This window comes from Perca fluviatilis, chromosome 14 (assembly GCF_010015445.1).
Source record: "Perca fluviatilis chromosome 14, GENO_Pfluv_1.0, whole genome shotgun sequence".
In the NCBI taxonomy this organism is placed as follows: Eukaryota; Metazoa; Chordata; class Actinopteri; order Perciformes; family Percidae; genus Perca; species Perca fluviatilis.
The window spans coordinates 21,935,291-21,963,040 of NC_053125.1; the positions used below are offsets into that span (position 1 = coordinate 21,935,291).

Consider the following 27,750-nt stretch of genomic DNA (forward strand, 5'->3'; position numbering starts at 1 on the left):
GTTCCAGTTGCATGCTCTCAGGGCATGGTAAGGATGAGTCCCCCATCTCTGGAGGCTTGCATGTCTCTACTAGCCCACAGAATCTCTCACATTTTCCTCTCTGCTTTTCAACAGTTTAGCTAAACCCAAAAAATAAATAAGTGATACAATCCCCTAAATGAAGATCAAATTGTTTGAACTCTGCCTTCATTTTGATGTCAACTACACATATTACATACGTATGTTGCACGGTTGTTAGATCAGGGGGATAAATTGGGTGGGGGCAGGGGGGGGGTCAATTAACTACCTACGGCCTCCTTGCTTGGACCACACCCGTTCTCGAAATCGGCTTTCACTACACACTTGTAAAAAAAATAAAAAATTGTGACTGCATCTTGCACTGTTGGTGATGCTATTGCCATGATACAATCTGGCCACAGAATTATAAACATGTGGAAAAGTACTTAAAACCACCTCAAAATCAGGAAAAAAATTTGCCATGATGACACACACACATGCACATACGCACACTCACACACACAATACCAGTGTTGCTGTGTATAGCTGGTAAAGATCTTGCAGGGAGACCAAACTTGGAAGAAGGAAGAACCAGCTTGGCTCTGCGGTGGTGCTGACTTCCAGTTAGAGCCAGACACCAGACTGTTTGCTGTGCATTCCTATTAAATACAGTAACAACCACGGTGGGAAGGAAACTAAACATACATGTTGAGCCCTAACTCTCGCAGTAATATGTTTAGTGTGATAAAACTCAAACACGCTGTGTGGCTCTAGGGATGGCAGGCAGTCGGTCTGAAATATCTCAACAGCTTTCGGATGAATGGCATCACATTTGGTACGCATGTCCACGGTGTCCAAAAGATGAATCCTAATGACTTTGGTCATTCAACTCCTTTTCATCTCGCCCCATGAGGTTAATATTTGTGGTTTGGAGCGATATGAAACAACTGTTGGATGGATTGCCATTCAAATTTAGTACCAACATTCGTGTTGCGCTCGAGATGAATTCTAATAATCTCAGTGATGCTCTGACATTTCAAATACAAAATACCTGCAAAACAGCCTCTGCTGCAGTTTGTGTTCAGTGTTAATTACCAAATGCTAACATGCTAAACTAAGATGGTAAACATGGTAAACTTCGTACCTGCTTAAAATCAGCATGTTAGCACGCTGACGTTGGCATTCAGCTCAGAGCCGATTGGCGTGACTGGAGACTCTTAGCCATGTTTACAAGTATCTGCTAATTTAAATCAAAATGATATAACTAAAATATCAGGTATTCAGAGTTCATTTAATAAGTGATGGATTTGCCAATCATGTTTGCTTCTTTAGCAGTATAAATTTCTCATGCCCTAACTGAAAATAAATTGTCTTGTTTGTCATTTACTGTCATTGGCAGAAAAAAAAAAAATACAAAACTGTCTCCTAACCAGCAACAAGTGTAAACATTTCTCACTGACTATAGGGAGAAGTTTCTTTGTGCAGCTTAAACCCTGAGAAAAGACAGTGTTTCAATGTGATGATAATGTCTCTCTGCATACCTTGGTTTAGCCTCTGGCCTCGTCTCCATATACCAATGGAGCAGAAAGTCTCCTAATCTTGTTTTTAGCTCAGGGCAGTGGTGTGTACGAGCATTTATCTCCTCACTAACAGGGACGAGGCACTCCCTGCCGGCCCTGTCAAAACTTAATGGACACACATGCACAAACACACACATGAATGCCCTATAAAGGCAAAGCTTTTATTCTCACATACGAAAGACGCTCCTCAATAACAATGAATCCGTCAACCAGAACCACCAAAGCAGGGAGTGTGTTTTGGCAGAGGCGCCGGGAAGAAGCTAAGCCTACTTTCGCTCCATGTGTTGCTGCGAACGGACTCCGATCCACTCATCCATGTGTGAACCTCCCCGACACTTCTGCCAGTAGTAGCTGTCGTCACAATAGACAGACTGTCTCTGTCGTGCTCCACTGTCAGCAGTTTTTGTTGGGAAGTGTCCTGATTGTATGCAGACAATTATGAGCTACTGTTCTGCTTTTAATCACGTCGCATTACTTCCAAGACAATAAAGGCTATATGGATGTGTGACTTTTTAAAATAAGCCTTTATGCAAATACTTTGAGGTACTTCACTTGAATACTTGTACGCCACTTTATGCTTCTAGTCCACTACATTTCAGAGGGAAATATTGTACTTTTCATTTCAGATTAAAACATGCACCCAAAATATGATTATCATAAAGGTCCCATGGCATGAAAATTTCACTTTATGAGGTTTTTTAACATTAATATGCGTTCCCCCAGCCTGCCTATGGTCCCCAATTGGCTTGAAATGGCGATAGGTGTAAACCGAGCCCTGGGTATCCTGCTCTGCCTTTGAGAAAATGAAAGCTCAGATGGGCCGATCTGGAATCTTCTCCTTATGAGGTCATAAGGAGCAAGGTTACCTCCCCTTTCTCTGCTTTGCCCGCCCAGAGAATTTGGCCAACCCATGAGAGAGAGAGACATCATGGCTTTCAAACGAGAAAAGTGGCAGTTGGTCAAGGCCACACCCCCACCCTCCACCTTGCCCCCCCCTCTCTCCTCCTCAATAGCTACAGACACAAAAATGGCACATACTAAGGAAAGCTCATTGTGGGACTGGCTATAGTGGCTGTAATTATGCACCAAGGCTGAATTTCGGGAAAGAGACTTCAGATACAGTATTAGGGGACCACTAAGGTCTATATAAAAGCATCCAAAGAGCACCATGTCATGGGACCTTTAAAAAATGTGATGCATTATTATAGAGAAAACGTACAGTATATAAAAGGGGCTAATATGAGTACATCTGATACAATTTTGAGTACAATTTTGCTTATAATGCTTTTGCACTTTTACTTGAGTAGACCTTTGAATGCAGGACTTTTACTTTCACTAAAGTACCGACACAAAAGCTAAGCAATGTACTGCTGTGGAAGAGGGCAGCAGCTAAACGCATTTAGCCACCTAAAAAAGGCTCACCAAAAAAAAAAAAAAAATCTGTTTGGGTGCCCGGATAGTAGAGGTGTTGAAATTAATCAAATAATCGATGCATCGAATCGTGGATACGGACGATTAATTAATTAAATATCCTACATGGCTTTAATAGAAAAATGTATTTGACGCATCGTGATGCATCGAGATATCGAATCAAATTGAATCGCTGACATGATAGTCATAATCGAATCGGGAGATCAGTGAAGAGTCACACCTCTGCCGGATAGCTCAGTTGGTAGAGCGGGCGCCCATATGTGGAGGTTTATGCCGTGGGCCTGGGTTCGACTCCGCCCTGTGGCCCTTTGCTGCATGTCTTTCCCCCCTCTCTGTCCTCTTTCATGTCTTAAGCTGTCCTGTCAAAAATAAAAGCTGAAAATGCCCCCCAAAAAAAAAAATCTGTTCAAGTGTAAGATTTACTTAGAATATTTTTACCTCTTTACCCTGCTACCGAACAGCCCTCGGGGCGTGCCGACCACAATCTACTGTAGGTAATACACCGACTATGAATAAGCGCCTCATACAAAAGCTTCAGATTTGTACTTTATTTCTGGATTTTTGGACCAACTAAAGTTCAGACAGTTGGGAAGCCTGCTTCTCAGCTTTATGCACTTTGTATATTTCCCCTTATTTGACATAACAAGGCTCACAGATTTGACCTGGATAGAAGTTTGCAACCGGAATGTGCACCGACTGGAACAATTACGTGTGTCCGATTAGACTCATTATGATGTTTCATCCCTCAATAGACACGTGAAGCCATTAAAGACATGAGTCATCCAGGACTGGGGCACAGACTGTTGAGATGTGGCCCCATCCTTTTTTCAAAGAAACCCAGTTTTGTTTCCCGTACGTGCCCCGTCCTTCCCGCTTGGTTGGGGCTAATTTACACAAACACTTAGACAAACACACAGCTATCTTCACTAGGAACAGGGAGATCCACTCATGCATCAACATGAACAGTATCGCTGAGACAAAGAGAAACAAGTAAAGAGAAAGAGGAAAAGAAAAGGCAAATGGAAGGCAGAAGCCACAGGGAAAGAAGACAAAAGGAACAGGTTTCATTAGAAAGCGGGGGTCAAGCGGAAAGAAATTTATAAAAATAAAGAGCAGGGGTGAAGGAGTCAAGCTCTGTAATCTCTCCCTCCTCATCAGAGCTTGTTATAGAGTCATTAGCAGGACTTTCAGACCGTGACGCTTACAACCTCCCTGAAGGGTATACACACACACACACACACACACACACACACACACACACACACACACACACACACACACACACACACACACACACAACTGAGCTACATACAGTAAAGCCTCTCTCTACATTTCAGTTCCCAAAGATGTCTTATTCGACCCGTGCTGCCCCAAAATTACATGAAAACATAATTTTTTTCAGATTCAAGTGGCTGTCAAACAGGAGGCGTAGCAAAAGAGAAAAGAACCAACTTCCCCTTCGCCCCAGAGAAACTGTTGATGTAATTGTCTCTAATTAGATGTCTCATTAGGGATGCACTATATGTGAGGGGGAAGTCTTCGGTAAGACCGTGCATGCCCTCAGTGTGACATAAGGATTTGTGTTACAGCTGCCTGAGCCGGCAGTCCGTGTGCCAAATCGTCGTGGTTACATTTGGTCTCAGGTTCTTTCACTGCGCCGATTTCCACGGTGTGCTTTTTCCCCTTTCAGTTTCTTTGTACAAGTCACTATAAAAACGAATATGCAGTGTCCCCCAAAGGACAGTTGCACTTCAGGAGTAAAAGTACATTTTGGGAAATGTGCACCAAATCCAGAAATAAATAGCACAGCGTGTACAGAAAAAAGCTTAACAGATGGGACAAAAGGAACAAGCTGCAAGAAAGCAAACAGGGAAATAATAAGCCATGCAAGAGGAAGACTGCTGATACGCTGAAAGTGCAGCATACTGTATCAGAGACGTGCAGAGAGAGTGACGGCATGGAGGACAACTAGTTTGTCTTAGCAGCAGGATTATATGACGTGCACGAACATCCCATGAACTAAAAGGAGATGGCGGATAGCACCAAAGAGCAAGATCCATAATTACTGTTACTTAAATTAATAATAACATTTGCAGAATTCGCATTTGAACTATATTCCCTTTTATTGTTCCGTGCTCAGTCGAGGGTTGTGTGACTAACCCCGCCTCTTTTGGCTGCTGGGCAGTCTGTTTGTCTTTGTGTTCCAAGTTTCAGATGCCAGTAGGTGTGGTCGGGTCATTATTTATTGGAAACACCTGGGCCCGGTGTTTCCAGTATCGGAACGCACCCCCACGTGTTCCACTTAGGGGGCGAGAGAGAGGAGAAACGCTGTTCCCTATGCTCTACACTTCCCGTTGTTATTCTGTTTTCCATTTTAACACACAACACTCCAGCCGCTATTTTCTCATTCATGCATACACCACTGGCTTACTGACGGCCACACTTCGCAGCATTATTTGGACAACTAGTTGTTTTTGTTGTTGTAATGTTTGTTGTATGTATTATTTGCTGCAGCCACTGGTTTTTTTGCCATGGTTTTGAGCCAGCCATGACAAATTTGGGGCTCATCTGATTTTGATTCCTAGGTGTTTTGTTTGTTGTGCATTTAATCGTCATTATATGGATTTAAGAACAATGTATTCTTTACCTAATGACGTTGGTGGCAATGTGTGTCTTATCTCAAGGCGTTCCATTCAGCAAATGTTTGAATTTGTGATTGGATCATTTGCCCAGAATCTAAATGTACAGACATTTTTCACTTTCATTCATGTTTTGTGCTGTAAATTGTCCTTAATTGATTACAAAATTTAAATTTGGCTCTTTTTTAGTCCCTGTGAATGCTCTGTAAACAGCAGTTTTAGAGATGCAATTTATTTGGAGACTGTTCAGTTCCACTTGTAGGGCAAAACAGCCTGCGCTGAAATCGATGAGGAATCGTATGGACTATATATTCTGTATATTTGATGTTCTGCTTTAGAATACATAGTATGTCTGAAACCCAGAAAGTTCAGCGCTTGTCGACATAATTAAGCCACGATTATCGACCAACAACGCTGTAAATATCTTGTAGAGATATGTTTACTGTTTGCTACAAGGCAGCGAGGATCTAACTTTTTTTCAATCTGTGTTTGGTGTTTGTTGTGTAGGTGCGTAGCCAGGGGGTCACAGAGGAGCTGAAGTGCCTGAGTTTACTGAATGCTCTGGATAAGGACCAGGACATCCCCGATCAGCTGGCCCAGCTCTTCGGGGAGCCCTGCATCAAACTGGCCGAAGGCATCAAAGCATATATCTCCAAGGTAAGAAAAGAAATTTAAAACTGCATTACTGACATTCAGAATAAGTGCAGTACAGGCAGAGTTTCAATTTACATTTCTGTATTTGCTTTAGAGAAATAAATCCTACTCAATCACTATTTGATTTATGATGAAATCCACAAAAACATTATTGTTTTGTATAATAAATGCCTTCTAATGATAATGAACCTCTATGGTATTAGAACATTGGTATTGCTATTGGTGTGAGTCCAGTCTCCAGGAAAGTACGTTGAATAGTTTTCCAATGGTGGACATTATTTTGGGAGGGGAAAGCTTCAGAGCCTTTTTTTAAACTGTAGTCTGGATTAAATAAATTTAGTTGATGGCAAGATGGGTTTTGTTGTAGGTGTTTTGTAAATGAAAAGCAGCCATAAGAATCAGTCAATAGTAATAGTGGGAAAACTAAAAGATAAAAAAAAAACAATTCAAATGTGTACGTTATAAATGGGAAGGAGGTGAATTAAATGCATCGTTGCCAAGTAGGCCTGTGACAATTATTACGTAATTGTCATTTCTTTGTTTAACCGCAATTAATTGCTAACATTGGTCCTAAGGGGTATACCTGCTGATGGTAATAGTCAATTTTATATTCATTTAAGAAAAAAATACAATGTTTTATAATAGTAAGCAGGCGTGGTTTACTTCATAGGCATGGTGTACTTGTGTTATTACATTATCTGGGTCACATTAGAGTGATATAACCAAAATATGTATCCTGGGATTCATTCAAAACTTGTTTTTGTTTGAAAATGTAACGCATAAAATAAATATTTTCAAATTTGACTGAAAGAGACAATTATAAGTAACATTTGGAATTGTTACAGCTCTATTGCCAAGCTAATACCACACGTACACTCTGAAATATGTACTTTGTATCTCGCCAATGCTAACTGATAAAATCCAGACTATAATTTGTATTCCCTAAATACCATATTTTGGAAATCTGTATTAGCTCTGCTGACCCTGGGTTTGAGAACAGATGGAGGCTGGTTTCAGCGTGAAGGAATCTGCTCAGTTACAGTGAGCTGAGAAACATGTGCGGGGACTGATGCAGAACTGACCCTCTGGGCGGGACTGACTGGGCATATTTGTCAACCTAATGGAGAAACCTTCAGCTGTGACGGAGTAACACCCATATAAAGATATATACAGGGCATATGTGTTCAATTACACAAACTGAGATGGACAATTAAAAAGATAGCTTTATTAAAAGCAGCAGATGTACTGATTTGATTGGCACTGTATATATTCAATAATGTTTCTCACTCAATATTTAACTGTATGGCCTGTTTCATCCGCTCAATCATCTCACTTCTAGCCATGAATCCTTTAAAAAACAAAACAAACAAAACAACGAAACACTAAGACAGTGAGTATTAATCACATAAATGTTGGAAATTGTAATATATGATGGAATGAGTGGAAGAGAAACGCTATCACTATTAGAAAAGTGAGAGCTACATTTATCACCATCATTTAGCTCCGTTTGTATCTGACAGTATTCACCTGATCAACCTGTTTTCTACAGATCCACCTTTACAGTTACAGTCTGTGACTCACTTAAAAACAACAAACAGCTATGGAAGTTTGCAAATTTGTGAAATATTTGACTCATTTTATTTATAGTATAGTGTCCGTGGAGAGGCTGGTGGTGGTTGTAGTGATGGTGCAGAGATGAATTAAAGCGTTAGTGAGGATGTGTGCAAGTATAAACACGATTGTCTGTTTCACCTCGTCAACAATGTAACACAAAACCAATCAATAAGTGTCAAGAACCAGTGACCTGAGACCTCACATCATAACAACCGCTGGTAACATTTATGTGCTCTAACTTGTCGTGCTTCACAAGTCTGTGCTTGAAACCGTTTTGTGCTTCTAGGTGTTTTTAAGAACATGTTAGCACAAACAGAGATTAGCATTATACACTTCCAGCTGTGTGTGTTTGGAAGCTGTTGTACGCATGCCAAGTATTTGGATTGAACCTGCTTGGCTTTTACAAGCTATATCTGAAAAACTAATGCTTGATAAACCTGTGCCAGACCTCAGTCAAAAACAGCTCAAATTAAGGTGGACGCCCCACTTACAGTTTGCCCTGAGTCACCTCAGTATTACTAAAGTGTAGTCTTGAATGCTATGTGGAGTACCCAGACCCTCCTTCAGCGCGCTTTGGAGAAGGGTCTGGCTTCTCCGCATAGCATTCGGGGATGGGAGGAAAACGTTTCTTTAAACCAATCAGAATCATCATGGGCGGTGCTAAACTCCGTACAGAGCTGCTGCAAAATAGTCATGCGAGAGAAAACTCAAGATTGGACAGATAGTCCTGCTGAGGAGCAGTTAACCATAGTCCTCATAAATCCACCAAAGTTAAAATTAAAAACACAAAGAAAGCGGAAGGAAACAGAAAATACATGCATCCGGAGCAATCCTGGAAGTGGAAGGTGAAGGATATAGACTAACTAAAGTGTTACCATAAACCTGTTTGTATCAAACACACTTGAAACTTGCAATACCCCCTCACAATTGTCGTGTCTGTGTTCAGATTTGGCTGAGTTATGTCTCAAAGACGGAGTATGAATTTGGCCGTAAATTTGAGGCACTAAGGGTTTTCAAGTACCTTAATTGTGTCCATGAGCTGTGTGTCACAGCCACTGCTGCAGCTCCAACTGCTCCAAAATCAGCGAGCAAAACTACAATGACTGACTTCCTGTCTTTTCAACACCAGCATGCACCTGTCCCTTTCACCTCATGCAGTATCCTTGCCTCATGACTCTCCCTCCGCAACAACCTTACAACTAACAAACCGCTGGTCTAAAATGATAGTTTTGTTCGCAAAAGTTAGGCTAATTGTTTTGCGAAAGCTGTAGCTCAGGTGGTTGAGTCATCAGTCATGTCAAATGGCGCATTTTCCACTGCATGGCCCGGCTTTATTCAACTGGATTCGCTGTCTTTTTGGTTTTCAATTAGCAAAATTTGTAAAAATTACCTGGTGCTGTTACCCGATACTAGAGGGTGCAGTTTACCTCTTTAAACCCACCTGCCCGCTAGCAAGTTAGGGGAAGGATTAGACCAAAGCTTTTTTGAGCCATGTCTGAACTGATGTAGTTTAGGTTGTGTTATAGCCATATGCTAAACAAGCACATTTTCAGAAACTAGATAATGTTACCTTTCAAATGATCCCTCGTACATACATCTAGCCTTACATTTATTCTGTTATAAGCTTTGCCTCATCAGTAGCTCTTGTATATATGGTTTCCTCTGGGCTCTAAGTTCTAAACTTGGGTGTCACATAGATAAAGAAATGCTCACACACATGCACACACACACACACACACACAAAACATAAACACAAGTCAGTCACATTACTATTACCCATACACTCATGCAGTAACAGATTGAGCCATATTAAGGTCACAATGCTCTCAGTACATATGTCGAATCAGCATGAAAATACCAATGACTCCGGGAAGCTGTGGTTCTCACACACACACACACACACACACACACACACACACACACACACACACACAAGCCCACTGACTCACACATTGATATAAGTCATCTTCTTGCAGCCAAGAGGACGTTTCCCTCTTAGTCTGAATGTCTGGACGCTTACAGCACAATAACTTCAGCCCCCTCATTTCCTATATCAACAACCCCACACACACACACACACACACAAAAACACACACACACACACACAAACCACTGTCTGTCAGTGTGTCAGTGTTTAAGCCTCTCTGCCTTTTCTCTTTAAGTCTCTCTCTCTTTCTGGCTTAATTTCTCTCCCAATCTTTTTTCCCCTTTACCTCTCACCTCTTCACCCTCCTCTCTTTCTTTGCTCTACTTGTATGATACGATCAGAGAGTGCTGCTGCATGCCCTTGTGGTCCGCAGTGGACGGGAACAGGAATGTCTAGTTTTTCTCCAGTGTAAACGCTGGTGACACACATCCAAACAAATTTACATCCAATTACTTTTTATCCAAACATTCGCATATGTGGTATTGTCAAGGTAATCCAAATCCTATTCATTTTCATGTCAGCACTTTGCATTTTTTCTTTTTCTTTTTCCAACTAATGCTGCTTGAAAAAGAGAAGGGAAAAGGGCAAACTACCCTTGAGCAAGACATTTAAACCCCTTTCTGATCCAGTTGAGCCAGCTCAACAACATTGTTTTTGCGCGGTCAGCTGTCAAAGAGCCACTTTTAGTGATTCCTTTAAGCTGATTTTGTACAACAACACTATGATGTGTTCTTCATCAGCTTGCGTCAGGAGGTTTTCAGAAGGTTTTTAAAAAAAGGAATAGTGGAGTCGAAAAGCCAAAATGGTGGTTAGATCGAGCTGGCAGACCAACTAGGCGCCATCTCTTTCCTTATAAAATGCTTCAGTGAAAGTACTGTAGATCCAGATTTTAAACTGTGGCACCAATATATATCTATATAGTTTATTTTATTTTTTACATTTTACACATGATAGCAATTATATAGTTGAATTACACACAGCTAGCCTGACTCCAAAGGAACAAAAGATCTACCCGCACCTCTAAAACTCACTCACATGTAATATCTCATTTGGTTAGTCCAGTGATTGGTGTCCATGGCACCCTGGCAGGGGGTCCATGAAGTCTTCAGATGCATTCATTTAAATTATCATATAAAAGAAATTGGTCTTTTTTTTTTCATGGTTCAACAACTGTTTCTCTCTGCTTTCAATATTTTATCTTAAGCTAAGCTAAGCGATCTCCTAGCCCCCAGCTCTCATGTACTAGCTCACACCATCTGTGTCTCTCAAAGACAATCAATCAGCGATGTTTGAAAATCCCAGAACATAGGTCAGAGGGTCACCAGGATGACACAAGCAACATTCCTGAGGACAAATATAGGCCAAGTCTGACCAAAGCCACATGTAAAGGCGTGTTGCTGCAGCGTGTTGGGTGTCTGTATGGCATCCCAGCTGTTGCAGCTAACAGGTGCTGATCACGGTTCCTTCTTTCAAATCAGCTACGTAAAGCCATTTGATTCTGTTTTGTTCTGTCAACAAGTGGAGAAATATTTTTGCCTTATAGTACTTGGATGGAAATGCTACGCCCTTAGTGCTGGACACAGTGAAGCGTATCCGTTCATGTTGAGAGAAGAAAAAAGCAAATGACATGATGAATGGATTTATCGCTGGTCCAAAGTGAAAAATAAAGTTTAAATACCCACATAGATGCAATAAACCTATCTAAACCTTCAGGAATAAGTTTGAGAATTCACTCACAGAAACTCTCAGTGCCTTTAAGCTCTGGTCCATCAAGTCCAAAACAGATGCTGGCATTTGGTTCGCTGATTAACGTAAACTATGTGGTTTGGATGCATGTTAAATATTAAAAAAGAGAGCATGACAATCGCGAGTGACGGGAAGTGAAAAGAATGGAAAACTAAAGGTAGAAGAAGAAAAAGAGGGGCATTAGTTCAGTTTGGGCTGTAGTTTTTCTCCTGGAAATGATTAGAAATATGTTGGCTCTGCATGTAGATTCCTCCGTGGATACATGCACACAAACTGTACTTAATGGGATCAGTGAGTGAGTGATGAAGATAATGATGTGACAAATGTGTGTGAGAGGGGGGGATGGAGAAAAAGGATGAAGATAGTGGTGTTGGCATGAGATGATGAGGATGGTGATGAAGATGTAGACTTGAGAGATTGACGGGAGTGTACTGAAAGACGTCACAGAACTAAGCCAAACAGAAGGGAGGAATAATGGAAACAGTGTACAAAAGAAAAAAGGAGGGGAAGAAGAGAGAAGGAAAGAAGCCCAGCTGGACAGGAACAAATAAAAAAAAAAAAGAAGAGATGAGAGATGTGGAGGAAAAGACGGGAAGTGGGTAATGAAATGTGGTGCAGAAGAAAGAAGAGATGAAAAAATATCACAATGAGGTTTTAATTATACAACACTGGAGAAAAAAGAAGGGAAAGAAAAACGTTGTGGTGGCTGAGTTAAAACTCGGCAGGTCCAAATTAATTTTGAATGTTTTAGCTTATTATTCATAAATCACAACTACACAGCAGATATACTTTAACTTGCATTTGTGGGTTTTCCAAACCATATAAGCACTTAGATTGATTTTGTTCCCTTTCAGGAAGCCATTAGTATCCGACAATTTAATGAATGTATAAAAATCTACTTACAGACACTTGCCTGAAGTATAGTCGATTAACTTACCTCCAAAAATAGCAATTTCACAAAATATCCTTTGCAAGGCCTTTGCATGAAAACAATGTAAATATGTTTGATTTCAAGTCTTTGCAATTACATCATGCTGCACTCATGACTTCCTATAAAGGTGGAAATCCATTAAGAAATGCATTATATGCTTTGTAAAATAGTCAGCAATAATGTAAAGTATAGTTAAGTGAATGCGGTAGACTCTGGAAAACAATCAGTATGGGGCGCGAGGAAAAGAAAAGTTTGCTTGCCGTCTGGAGGATTCGGCTTCTCAGGCTTATGTATGGATGAGCAACATGCAGCGAGGGGTTTCCATTCCTTCTTGCGCATACAGTTTTGTGTTGCATGCCCGCACTGACTTCACGTGAGACAAAGCAAAGCTACAAGGAAGGCTGGAAACCAGGGGAGAGGAAGGGAAATGGGATAGCAGCGGAGGATTTAGGATGGCATGCGTGAGTCTAAGCTCAGGTATTCAAGTCTTAAGCGTTCAGCTCCTGTGGAGACCGGAGTAACTTTCCTTCTTCTACCCTGCTACCCTCAGTTTGACCGCGGATTTCCACTGGATGCGTAACGGCTGCGGACCGGCTCCGCTGCGTGTCTGCTGCGTGCTCCGCCGTCCGTCAATACCCACCGGGTCCGGATTTGTTGCGGAACGGCTGCGGCCGTGACTGACAGCTGTAGTCACGAGGACCCACAAGTTCTCGCGAATTCAGGTAGAATAGAACCACAACACCAAGAACAGTTTGTTTCCATCCAGAGGAATAGAGGGGAAACAGCTCTGTGCTGTGTTTTCAAGGTGTAGTGCAGGGAAATATGATCTGTTGTGAGCACGGTGTATTTTATTTTGAAAATTAACCGGATATTTATTTTGTTTCTGTGCTCGACTTCCTGTCCCGCACTATCTGCCGTGTCCTGAATTGCTGCGGCTCTCCGTCCGTCCGTCAAAAATAGAAGCTCTGCGTATCTGCTGCGGAGGGCTGCGGACTGACGGAACTGGGACGGAGTCGGGACGCAGACGTTCCGCAGTCTGTGGAAATACACACACTGACTTTAATGGAAACCTAATGACTCCGCAGACGTTCCGCATCCAGTGGAAATTGCCGGTTAGAGGCGGCACCGTAACGTCTGCGCCTGTTGAGACAAATCGCCAATACATCAGCTCTCAGCTTCCAGCTGCAGTGCCGGATAACGCTCTGAGACAGGGTCAGGGTTGACATTAAGTAAGACCTAGTCTGGAGGCAAATGTTGTGCATTTGCCACCAGCTCTGCGTCCAGGTTATCTCATGGACACTTACAAGCTGCTGTGGAGAAAACTTGCTAGCCTTCTCCAGAGCTTTCAACTCCAGAGCTTTCAACTGTATCGACCAGTCTTAATCAGCAGACATACAGGGCTCGACATTAAGGCTTGTCCGCTTGTCCGGGACAAGTGGATTTTTTGTAGGGCAAGTGGAAGAGAAATTGACTTGTCCCACTGGACAAGTTAAAACTCAAACAAAATAAAATGCCATGTAAGTTCACGTTATGTGCCACTCATTACGTCTATGTTACCGATTTGAAACGATACATTTTTCCCCCCGCAATCCGGGGCAGCGGACCCAGCGGTAGTGGTCGCGGGCCGCTAACGTTAGACCCAGCCCGCTTTGTTCAGCTCGTTCTCTGTGCGCATGCAGCATGAAAGCACGGCGAACCTGCCGGTGTTAGTTAGCTAATGTTAGCTTGCTAACTCCGCCTTTAACGTTACTCCCTCCCCATTCACATCTGACGAAAACGAGAGACCCCGATGCTAATACGGCACCGGTGCCTTAATGACCGTTATCTACTGGACCGAATTGCAACGCAAATTTCGGTGCCACTGAAATGCCAGCGCTTCTTTGATGTCTGAAAAACGAGCAGGAAACCTAAACATCGCCGCATGTCACGCTAGTTAACATTACACTTGGCAGCAAGTAACGTTAACCTACGGATAACTAGCAGCTAGAGTAAACCATTGGAGTAAACACGGTTAAAATGCTGACAGCTAAACGGTGTAAAAGTGTGTCTGTCTGTATTTCACTGGAGAGGAACGTATGACGTTGTAGCTGCTGTTGTCGGAAAAACACAGATGTTGCGTTCACTTGAAATTGGCCTCACCATACTCGTGCTGCATTCAAAGCTGTTGTAAAATACCCTTTTCCAATCCAGTGGTCGTTTTTGCCGTTCTATAATGTCGTTTTCTTGTGCTCCTTTTTTAAACAAATAAATAAATAACATGCTGATTAAATATCAGGTAATAATCAACTGTAAAGTAGCTACAGCTTTTAAAGGATCTCTAAATCAGCCTCTGCTGGGTAGAAATTAGTGAAATTGTATATAAAAAAAAATAGTTAACACCAACATTAAGTGGCAAAATCCATTGTTATGTCTACAAAATTATTTTAGATATAGTATAAGTTCAAGTTTAAGTCACCACTACGTCTGGTAAAAATATTGACTTAGTATCTCAGAATATAAACTAAGAATCTCAAAGTAATGAGAAAATGTAAAATATTGCTTTAGAATCTCAATATATTGACTATCTCAATATATTGACTTATCTTAAAATATTGACTTAGTATCTCAATATATTGACTTATCCCAAAATATTGACTTAGTATCTCTATATACAGATTTAGTAACTCAGAATATTGACTAAGAATCTCAAACCAATGAGAACATTTAAAATATTGACTTACAATCTTAATAAATTGACTCAACATCTCAAAGTATCGACTTAGTATCTCAATATATTGACTTAGTAACTTAGAATATTGACTGGGAATCTGAAAGTAATGACAAACTTTAAAATACTGACTTAGAATCTCAATATATTGACTTCTGCACACCGGCGTGCAACATATTACTTTGTATTCTGGAGTCTGGAGATCCTTTTTTCTTGTTGAATGGGAAATCTATTGTTGGGGCACGTTTGTTTCTACTGTTTCAACTGAATTGTATTAATGCTGATAGTGTTTGGATGCTTTCAACGGTTAATTCGAATTCTGCATTAGCAAAAAATTTTTTTTTATAAAATGATGACTCTTTACCCGGACAAGTGACTTTTGTGCATGGACAAGTGAAATGTAAATGTACTTGTCCGAAGGACAAGTGCCTCAAAAAGTTAATGTCAAGCCCTGACATAGTTCCCACGGTTGTCATGAAGTTGGATGTGTAGACATGTAAGCTGAGTAGACCTCGAAAAGTAGTAGTTTGATAAACAATCCCAACTCAAGCTCCACTTACTAGCGTTTTCCAGAGCTTTCAACCGTATCACACTTTCTTTATCAGCATCAAATACTCTTTTCAAGGTCAAGAATGACCTTTGATGCTTAATGTTTAGGAATTGAAGCCCTAAAAGTGCTATGGATGAAAACACAACAGCTCACATGTACGACAGATGCGATAGGGTTGAAAGCTCCTAAATAAGATAGCAAGTGGCCCTTGAGTTTGGGCTTTTTTGTCAACTATTTCCAAGTTCGAGAATAAACTTTGATGTTCAACTAAATAAGTTTAAAAAGTAAAATTCTACGTATCTGAGAACACATTCCTTTTTTTCTCGCATGATTTTAAAACCTATAATAATCATAAAAAGAAAAGATGAAGAAGAAGAAGCTGTTTTATTCAACGTTTTGACTGTTGACCCATCATGCTCGGTTATATCAAATAAAAAGGTCACTTGGCCTCTCTATGTTTCACACAGATGTTGTGTGGGTGCCATTTCTCTAAATCTGCTCAGTGTAGAAACAGTGATGTTACAGCAAATATTTGGCTTTTGACTGCTGATGCAAAACAGCTGTTTTGACATCACTGGTCAGGGTGTGGACAGACACGCAGCAGGCTTTAAAGAAGAATTATGCACTCTGAGCTCTGTAAAGAAGGGAGGCATTTTGATGTGCAATGGTCTGTTCAATCAACTTTCTGTTCCTTTTCATCACTCCCTCTCCTTGTCTCTTGTTTGTCATTTAGAAGATGTGTTTTACACATCAGTGCTAAAATGGTTCTTTTAGCGAGGAACCACAAAGAATTATCTACAGAGGTGTCAAGTAACGAAGTACAAATACTTTGTTACCTTACTTAAGTAAATTTAAAATTTAACTTAAGTAAAACTTTAAAAAATTTAACTTGAGTAAAACTTAAATTTTGGGTATCTATACTTTACTGGAGTAATTATTTTACAGCAGATTTTTTACTTCTACTCCTTACATTTACACACAATTATCTGTACTTTCTACTCCTTACATTTTAAAAATAGCCTCGTTACTCCTATTTCAGTTTGGCTTGTTTTCATTCCGGCTCGTCATTGTTAAAAAAAAAACACACACAAAAAACCCTATCCAAATTGCTCCATCCGGATAGAGTGAATTTGATTGTGGTTGGATGAGAAGTATAAACATAGCTATTCCGACACCCTATTGGTTTGTACGTGATCCATCGCACCTGCACAGACCCGGTGCTAATACGGAACCGGTGCCTTAACGACCGTTGTCTACCGGACCGAATAGCAACGCGGATTTCGGTGCCTTATTAGGTGCCACTTAAATGACTGCGCTTCTCTCTGATGCTCCGAAATCGGACGTTAGAGGGAACTGAAACATCGCCGCACGGGACGCTAGTTAACACTACAGTTGGCAGCAGGTAACGTTAGCCTACCGTTAGCTAGCAGCTGGAGTGAACACGGTTAAAATGCTGAGAGCTAAACGGTGTAAAAGTGTGTCTGTATTTCACCGGAGAGGATTGTAACACCAGACTGTAGCTGCAGTTGTCTGAAAAACACAGAAGAGATGTGTTACCTTTTTCAGCCCTTCTGAGTTTGCAGGTATGATTTTAATATAACATTATTATAGTCATATGATTTTGTCCCCATGTTTTGGGGTTAAGCTTTTGTCCTTAATGGCATTGTTTCCCCCTTACATCAGGGGTCTTCAACGTTTTTTAAGCCAAGGACCCCTTAACTTAAAGTGAGATGTAGCAGGGACCCCCTACTACATATTGTATGAAATTAAGTTGCATATTAAACTGGGCCTACAATAACTGTTAAGGCAACCTGAAGCCTTCTTACATACCCTTTTTTGATAAGCTATTAAAATATTAATTGTTGGCATGATTTTATAAATCATATTTTAATGTTACATACAGTGCCTTGCGAAAGTATTCGGCCCCCTTGAACTTTTCGACCTTTTGCCACATTTCAGGCTTCAAACATAAAGATATAAAACTGTAATTTTTTGTGAAGAATCAACAACAAGTGGGACACAATCATGAAGTGGAACGAAATTTATTGGATATTTCAAACTTTTTTAAGAAATAAAAAACTGAAAAATTGGGCGTGCAAAATTATTCAGCCCCTTTACTTTCAGTGCAGCAAACTCTCTCCAGAAGTTCAGTGAGGATCTTTGAATGATCCAATGTTGACCTAAATGACTAATGATGATAAATAGAATCCAGCTGTGTGTAATCAAGTCTCCGTATAAATGCACCTGCTCTGTGATAGTCTCAGAGGTCCGTGTAAAGCGCAGAGAGCATCATGAAGAACAAGGAACACACCAGGCAGGTCCGAGATACTGTTGTGGAGAAGTTTAAAGCCGGATTTGGAAACAAAAAGATTTCCCAAGCTTTAAACATCCCAAGGAGCACTGTGCAAGCGATAATATTGAAATGGAAGGAGTATCAGACCACTGCAAATCTACGAAGACCCGGCCATCCCTCTAAACTTTCAGCTCATACAATGAGAAGACTGATCAGAGATGCAGCCAAGAGGCCCATGATCACTCTGGATGAACTGCAGAGATCTACAGCTGAGGTGGGAGACTCTGTCCATAGGACAACAATCAGTCGTATACTGCACAAATCTAGCCTTTATGGAAGAGTGGCAAGAAGAAAGCCATTTCTTAAAGATATCCATAAAAGTGTCGTTTAAAGTTTGCCAAAAGCCACCTGGGAGACACACCAAACATGTGGAAGAAGGTGCTGTGGTCAGATGAAACCAAAATCAAACTTTTTGGCAACAATGCAAAACGTTATGTTTGGTAAAAGCAACGCCAGCTCATCACCCTGAACACACCATCCCCACTGTCAAACATGGTGGTGGCAGCATCATGGTTTGGGCCTGCTTTTCTTCAGCAGGGACAGGGAAGATGGTTAAAATTGATGGGAAGATGGATGGAGCCAAATACAGGACCATTCTGGAAGAAAACCTGATGGAGTCTGCAAAAGACCTGAGACTGGGACGGAGATTTGTCTTCCAACAAGACAATGATCCAAAACATAAAGCAAAATCTACAATGGAATGGTTCACAAATAAACATATCCAGGTGTTAGACTGGCCAAGTCAAAGTCCAGACCTGAATCCAATCGAGAATCTGTGGAAAGAACTGAAAACTGCTGTTCACAAACGCTCTCCATCCAACCTCACTGAGCTCGAGCTGTTTTGCAAGGAGGAATGGGCAAAAATGTCAGTCTCGCATGTGCAAAACTGATAGAGACATACCCCAAGCGAACTTACAGCTGTAATCGCAGCAAAAGGTGGCGCTACAAAGTATTAACTTAAGGGGGCTGAATAATTTTGCACGCTCCATATTTCAGTTTTTTATTTGTTTAAAAGGTTTGAAATATCCAATAAATTTCGTTCCACTTCATGATTGTGTCCCACTTGTTGTTGATTCTTCACAAAAAATTACAGTTTTATATCTTTATGTTTGAGGCCTGAAATGTGGCAAAAGGTCGAAAAGTTCAAGGGGGCCGAATACTTTCGCAAGGCACTGTATGTGGCACAGTAAATCTAGGATTAACTGTATCTGTGGGCTGATATCTTAGTGACTACCTTACCTATAGGCCAGTAAGCATATAGTATAGTAGCCAGTATTTTTTTAAGACTCAAAAATTTACAATAATTTGGAGGCCCCCCTGCAATGACTCCGAGGACCCCCCTGTTGAAGATCTCTGCCTTACATTACTTTTACTTTTATACTTTAAGTAGTTTTGAAACCAGTACTTTTACACTTTTACTTAAGTAAAAAGCTTGAGTTGATACTTCAACTTCTACAAAAGTCTTTTCAAACCCTAGTATCTATACTTCTACTTGAGTAATGAATGTGAATACTTTTGACACCTCTGATTATCTACACATAAAAAGTAAATGGTAGTACTGAAATTATCCTTTAAATAAGATTCCCAACATGGAATCGACGAGCCCATGAGTTAAGAGTTAGCTTCAGAAAGTCTAGTCTTTCAAAATCAATGAACAATTGGCAATACATATTATTACAGTAGCCTTTATTGATGAATGGGCGGCAGATGACCCGATGTTTTCTCAAAATAATTACACTAGTTTGACTGTGTGTAACACATAGAGATAATGGTGTCTCCCTTCAACAACACACACAGGCTGCATATTACGTATGTCCAAACACCAGTGATGTCTTGACCATTAACTGTAAAAAAAAAAAGATATACGACACATCTCCACTTCCTCCTACTGTACAAAAGGGAAGCCAAAATATCTTGGATACAGCCACCGCCATCCTAATTTTGGAGCCAAAATCTGTGTAGTAGCGATTGGGCGGTGGAACCACGTTATCAACGTCCCACCTATACATCCACTCGACCAATTGCAAGTCAATCACAGCGGTCAATCATGACATTTCACCCTGTTTTTATAGCATCAAATCACATAATAGGCTGCCGTTATTCTATATTTTTGTTTTTGTCAACAAATCCAATGAAAAGATAAAAAAAAAACAACAATGTGATATGTCCATCTCTTGTGCATTTGTTGGGGACTATTTAAAGACTTGGATTATTACACATTTGGTGCACTAAAGAGTATTTGCAAGATGTATGTGGGACTGACTATATGTTCATCATAATGTAAGAACATGTCATCTATTGCAAAGGTGTGCCTTTAATAGTTTTTTGAACAGGGGAGAACACAACGCGGAAAAGGAGAAATGAGGCGTAGTAGGATAAGTTCATGTTAGCTTTGGTGTTTGCATTGGATTTGTTGATGATAAGAAAAATATAGAATATCACCAGACTTATCACTTAGGAAAGTGGTGTGTAGTGTTTTGGTTAAGGCTAGCACACAGTCAAGTTTATGGTTTTAGTAGGATGGAAGAGAGAGAAAATAATGTATGCATGGGTCTCCTGTGAGGACAGACTCACAAAACGCTCAGGTCATGATGAAGAGATGCAAGGCACAAGGACGTAACCATAGCTACATGTTTTTTTAGAGTGAACAACAAATGCCAAAGAAACAAGTCGGCCTTTGAGAAGCAATTCCTTATCTTGTTCTGTTCTACAGTTGGCTATTGAAAAGCAAATGTCAGTCATTGCCATGCTGTGTATAAACACACACACACACAGGGAGGGGTGGAGGGCTGTAGTGTTGTTAGTGATTTCCAGCTGATACACAAACACAAAAGACCGCTGTGTCTGGCGTCGACCACCCTCCCTCTCCTCATTCATCCCTCAGGCCGAGTTCCTGTCCAGCGACCCCCCGCCCCCCCCTACAAAAACCCCTCCCTCCATCTTTGACTCCTTCACCATGATACTTTCTGTAGCTTCTTTAGCATCAGCTGTTTGTTAATACAAAAGACAAGACGCTTCGGTGCTCTCACGATACATGTATTAAATGCCAGACTCATATAATCTTTGGGGAATTTCCATGAAGCAGAAAGCTCCCATCAGATGATCAACTTACTCGCCTGTTTTAAGTCTTATCTATAGACTCGGCACATTCCGAGGGCATTTCGAAACTCATATAATAAAGCTCACAGCCAGCATTCCTACAGCACCTGTGCAGCTTTAACTCCTACTTACAGTAAAAGCACTGTGTTACTTCTCCACATCAACACTTTTGCAAGTACTGGAGGGATGGAAATGTACCAGCAGAAGCCAGACGCTGGCAGTTAGCTTGTAGTGATATTGATGACGTTCTCTCGAGTTTTCGTGTTGGTTTTCACACTTATTGTCCCCTACTTACTCTCGTACTGCAAAACATTTGAAAGCTTGTCATTATTACACATTGATGACCCTTTGGGGCAACCTGTAGTTCACCTGCCTGCTTGAGTGCCCCCCCCCCCCTTCCAGTCATTCTCAAGCTATCATAAAGGCAAAATAAAGCCCTAAAAAATTCTTTAAAAAAAACTAAAGTAGATAACACTTTGCCTTGAATGAACTGTTGACTTTAGGGCTTCTGAGGTAACTTTCAAACTGATATTCATAAAGAAGTTACACATTTCAAAACTATTTAGGAAGTTGGGAGTTGGACCCAGCCAAAGAAAATCTGATCTTTTCATTACTGTGTTATATAAAAAGACCATCCACTAGTCACATGTGTCTCTTGGGCTATTATCCTTGTTTCATGAAATTGCCGTGAAATCTGCCATCATGTACTATTCCTTCGCTTTATCTTCAGCATCACTGCGTTTTTCGCCTCCTCTCATATGTTCCCCTCAAATCCTTGTAAAGTTGTTGTGTCCTGGATATTTATGATATTTTCACTAAAATAGAAAATCATCCAAGATGAAGAATAGTTGGAAAACAAATGCTGAAAAGACAGCTGAGGGACCCAAAAAGTAAGAGCTTAAAGTGCTCATTTTCAGGTTCAGAATTGTATTTAGAGGTTGTACCAGAATAGGTTGATGTGGTTTAATTTTCATGGTTTTAGCTACAGAGTGAGGCATCTCACTTCTGTTCCAGAGTCGCACATGCGCAGTAAGTACTGCTAGCTTGTCAGTTGCAGAGTATGAGGGCGAGTCACGCTAGCAGCTAGTCGAGCATTATTACGTGTGTTACAAAGTGACGCACGTTCTTCACAGAAGTAAAGGTTGGACTACAATAGAGCTGTTTGGAGCAGTTTGTGAACAGTGTTTTCTGTTGGCCTTTGGGGTGGACTTTGGGCTTTTTCACTTTGTAAACCTATAACATGCACAAAAAAGATATATAACACAATAAAGGAAAGGGGAAAAGCCAAAAAGCATAATATGAGCACTTTAAGAGAGTGCATGGTTAGAGAGAGAGAGAGAGAGAGAGGGGGGTTAAACAACAACCAGAGTGAGGGAAAAGAAGACAAGAATGTTATTATTCCTGATGAAACGTGACCATACACGTGTGCAATAACAATAACATCAGCAGATTGCGACACCCTCTGCCAACACCTACTAAAAGAAAATGACTTGGCTCAGGTTTTTGTTTCTTACGTTGTGGATGAGTGTGAAGAGGTTTACTATTTCATTTCATACATGACACACATTTGTGCCATTGACCAGCAAATGCGCTGAACTTCGGTGGAAGCCAGAGTCAAACATGGAGGAAGCTTTTGTAGCTTTTTAGCAGCACCATCTCCTTTAAACTTAAACTCCTCTGGCAGACCTGAACTTAGTTTTGATGACTTAGAAATGCTTAAAAAAATCCACTGCTGCTGTCCAATATTTCATCAATGGTTATATGACCCTATTTTGTAGCGTGTTTTTCCACTGCATCTTTACTTTTTTTTATTTTCTTGGTTAAAACAGGGAGTTTTTACATGGGGCATTTACAGGCCAAATATTGTTATACTGCTACATTTGGCATTTTGGCTTCTAGCTTCAGTTAAAAAAAACAACTCAACAGTAGGTCTATTGGGGTAAACAGGCTCCACATTGTCTTTATTATAACAAGCCTTTTTTGCAACCTTGAAAATGTGACATTTTGGTTGCGTCTGGTGAAGTCATGGTTCCATTACCACAATCAAGGATGTTTTTGTTGATTAGGATTTTACTGAGTTCTCTTCTGGGGGAAATAAAGTCCCTACAGACTGTAAACCCCCGGCCGCATGATGTGCTTGTGTAAATCCTTAAATTGTGTTCATGTCTAGTGTAATCTCTTGACCACACTGTCTCAGCCTTTTATCTCTTTTTATTTATAGCCATTTCCTAGATGTGCACCGACTTCCTGGACTACAGACTGCCTCTGCTGTCAGTATTAACATAAACACTGACTGAAATAAAAGAATAAATACACAACTGCTACAGTATGAAGTCATCACACTGTAAGCACAAATGCTGAAACCAAGCTGTGCACTTTGACAAATGGGCTTGTTTTGACAGTCCAAACAATAAGCGTTTGAGGCTCACCACCTTGCAGGCTTTAGAGAGACTTGTTTATATTTAAAATATATATATATATATATATATATATATATATATATATATATATATATATATATTTTTTTTTATGACTTAGTGTAAACCACAGACAGGCAAGTCTGGGCCGAACTGAATCGTAGCGTTTGTTTCGCCCTGTCAGATGAAGCAGATGGGTGGAGTCATTGGATAATACAAAAAGTTATGACATGTTTATGAGATATACTGCAAATGAATCAGTGTTTTTTATTGAGTTGGACCATTTTCATCTTGTACATTTGCCAGAGTTAAGCTGCAAAAAAAAAAAAATAAAATAAAATCACAACTAGACTGCAAAAACACTCTTCATCTTCATGCAAAATAACCTAATATGTATTAATAATGCCGTAAAAATATAATTTCTACATAAAAATACTTATGCGACCACAAACAAAATGAAAGCAAAGATGTGAAAAAAACTAAACTTCAAATCCCATGCCACACCTGGAGGTAGGGTAGCTTAAATGGAGATTTAAAAAAAAGAAATCTTTTGAAAAGAATAACTGATTTGTAATTGTTCCCTTTCTGTTTCCACCCTGACTAAAGCCATATTCCCACAGGACTAGTATTACCAGGGGACCGCATGGGATTTAGAAATTACCCCCCCACATCTGTGTTTTGTGCAGCGCATTCGCGTGGGATAACCAAAAGCCCTATTCGCACGGGATAAGTATTACCTGGTGACCTCCAGTCATTTGTAATAATTGCGGAGGTTGTCTGTGATCTTAATCCCGTGCGAATCGGTCATGTCTGTAATTTGTAAAGTAATAATTCCCTTGCAAATGACCTACCATATTTCGCCGAAAACGGAGGTCCTGTGATAATATTAGTCCCATGCGAATCGGCATCTCTGATTTGTCCAGGATTTGGCGGGGCTTTTTTTTTTTTTTTCAAGGTACCTTTATACCTTCTTTTGCGCCTTTTTATCCATCTTTCGCGAAGAATGGAGGGTGCGTTGGAGTGTTTTGACAGTGTTTTGGGTGCTGGGTCATGTCGCTATACTTATCAATAGCTTATCAAAAATAATGCACAATCAAGCGAGGGGGCTCACTTCATAATTAGAGGTTAATGTTACAAATAAATCAAGCGTAAAGCTGGGAGATATGTCAGTAAATTCGAGTAAAATCACAGGCTTCGTTTATCCCGTTCGAATGAGCCAGATAAAAATCAGACGTGGGTGGGTAATTTATAATTCACACAAGGTCCCTAGATAATACTTCTCCCGTGCGAATAGGGCTAAAGTCTGTATTTTAATCAAATTTACTGACATTATCCCCCAGCTCTGTCAAAACTTTAATTGCCAACGCAGCCCAAAATTAGAGAGATGCTGATTCACACGGGACAAATATCATAAGACCTCTGTGTTTGGCAAAATATGGTCATCGTTTGCGGTGGAATTTTGAATCGACAAACATGGTAGATTCACACAGGATTAGGATCACAGATGACCTCTGCAATTATTACAATTTAATATGAGGTCTACAGGTAATACTAGTTCCAGCGAATAGGGCTTAATACAGTCTGGACACAAACTATCATGTTGATTTTTCTTTAGCAGCAAAGTTGTTCAGCTCTTCTAAAACACAATATCACCATCAGCTTTGCTAAATAGTTCATATTTTTAGGAGAGGCTATAGCGTTATGTCACACGTTACATGACACATCTGAGCTTGCACCTTGTTCATACATATAAAAAAACAAGCTCTTACAGTAGGCTGATGTTTACCATTACTTTCCTCAAAACCAGTTCTCCTCTGAAGCTGTGATGATGCCACTCGTGTCGACAGGTTTACCAGGTAATCTGTGATGCAAATGCAAAGCTTGTATACTTCTTCAGGTGCAGTAGGTATTACGTTATTAATGACCTTTAGGCCTATAACAAATTATTCCTGTAACGGCTCTCCGCCTTGTGGTGTCAGCACAAACCGACACGGTCAAAGTCCTTCCCGAAACAATAAAAGAGATTGAGATTGGAGACTTGAGGAAATCACGATAGCCAATGATTGTGTTTACATGCATGCATGAGTACTGCTGAGGCAACCATCGAGTATGCTCTTGTTTTTATGCCATATCACATTAAAATCATAAATGTTTTTATGTAACTATGTCTGGGAACAGAATTGGACCGATGCAAAAACCAGCACTGACTTCTGACTGACATTGTTGTTTACATGATGAGATTGGGACATCAAATGTTTTTTTTTGAAAGAGATCATGCATTATTATTCCTAGGTAATATCTAAATTACATCAGCCAGTTATTTACAGGATTATCAACCTAACGATATAAGAAGCACAATTTATTCTTGCAATTTAGCCCAAATCTTGTAGTGCTAATTTGATGTAAGGTGTATATTCACAGAATTTGCTCTACATATCCATATACAAAATATCCTTTTTTTTCTCCATTTAATATATTGGATTATTATTACTTCAGGGACAAAGAAATTGGAACAGAAAAATTGAAATGCAGTAATAAAACAGTAATATTCCCCCCAAAGAAACTGAATTATGTTATCCTCAGAGTTTGCATTATACTATACCGGTGAAGATATCTGACATAAAGGCATGACATGTCTCTAGATACCTTTGTCTTTATTATGTCGTACCCTTACAGCTATTTGTGTTGTTATTAGTATTTGCTTGTGTGAAACGAAACTTTAAACACAGAGAGTCCAAGGAACAGAAGACTGAGGCTGTAAAACAACCCCGCCCTGGCCTAGTTTCATGCTCTTCGTGTCCTTTGGAGTAAAAATGGTGTTGTGAAAGAGATGAAGGGCGACAGACATGAAGAGACACAGGGAGGGAGGAGAAAGAGATAGAACTAATGCAATTGTCAGCTACGTAGAAACTGCCTCCTCGTCTCGACTGCAGTTAGTGTCTTCCTGCAGAGGAACCGAAGAGAACAATACAGAAGGAAACACAAACAAATACATAATAGGTAGGTAAATGTGAGAACCGACTCAATACTGCACTGTTTGTTGTGTTTTATCCTGTATGGTGAAATCAATAAAACAGCGAGAGGAAGATGCTAATGACCCAAAGTCAAACTCAACTCGAAAAAAGCATAACAGGGTGATATCAATCTCTTCTTTCTCATGTGTGTGAAGCCAACTGCTTCCTTAGCAGTACACAACATTTGCCTGGCAGGAAACTCCCACAGCAAACATGTCCGTTATCAGTGACTGGCATCGAGTTGGCCACTGGTGCGTTACCTGTTATAAAACCTTTACTCGCGGCTTCTCAACAATAAACCGCTAATGAGCAACTCCTGTTTGGTTGCAGTAGGTCGAGTAAATCACAGTCAGATGACCGTGCTAATCACACACAGTGACTGGTAGTATCGCTCTAAGCCTAATACATTTGCTTAAAATGAGTGAAACAAAAGAAAAGGTCTGCCACGCTGACACACTGGGGCCTCAAATATTCTTTGACATTATAGAATATGATAGAAAATGTCAACGTTTTCCACAGTCCAAGCCTTTATGGAGCATTAATGGTAAGGAGTTAAACTCATTTTCTGTTTTTTGTTCTTAACTGAAAATTCTCACGAGATTTCAGCCACATCTCGTGGCCTTCGTAGCCTTTTTTTATTTCAACTGTCCATTGTGAGTTTGACACAGTTATAAAAGTGCCATGTTAAATGGACAGTAGTCCTCTAAAACTGAACAGTTAAAGCTATAGTGCGTAGTTTCTGTCTCCCCCGTGAGGAATTCTAAGTAATGACAACAAAACTGTCGGCGCGTGCACGATCACGGAAGGCTTGTATCATGTGGACTCGCCGACACCTCTCCTCCTCCACGCAGTTGCTAGTAGCCAAGGAGGACACGGAGAATTAAAAAAAGCATTATGGACTCTTCAGAATGGGTCATTATCTTCACTCGAGTTTCTGAGTGCAAAAGTCACCAGACGACACCAGTTTCTGAACATAGTCATACTGAGAAATACAGAGAGAGTTGTGTGGAGCTGATAGTCTAAATTAGCTTTGGAGCAACTCATTTGGCAATGGCTCGAATGTAATGGACCTTCATTAATATCAAAAAGTT

At 40.4% G+C, this 27,750-nt stretch overlaps 1 protein-coding gene across 1 annotated transcript in view; it reads left to right on the forward strand.

The window, feature by feature from the left end:
* tnfsf10l (TNF superfamily member 10, like) overlaps positions 1-27,750 on the forward strand; it is a 64,723-nt gene that overhangs the window by 23,990 nt on the left and 12,983 nt on the right. Inside the window, exon 2 of the mRNA XM_039822734.1 lies at positions 6,155-6,304. Within this exon, the coding sequence (XP_039678668.1) occupies positions 6,155-6,304 (150 nt within the window). The remainder of the gene's footprint in view (positions 1-6,154; positions 6,305-27,750) is intronic.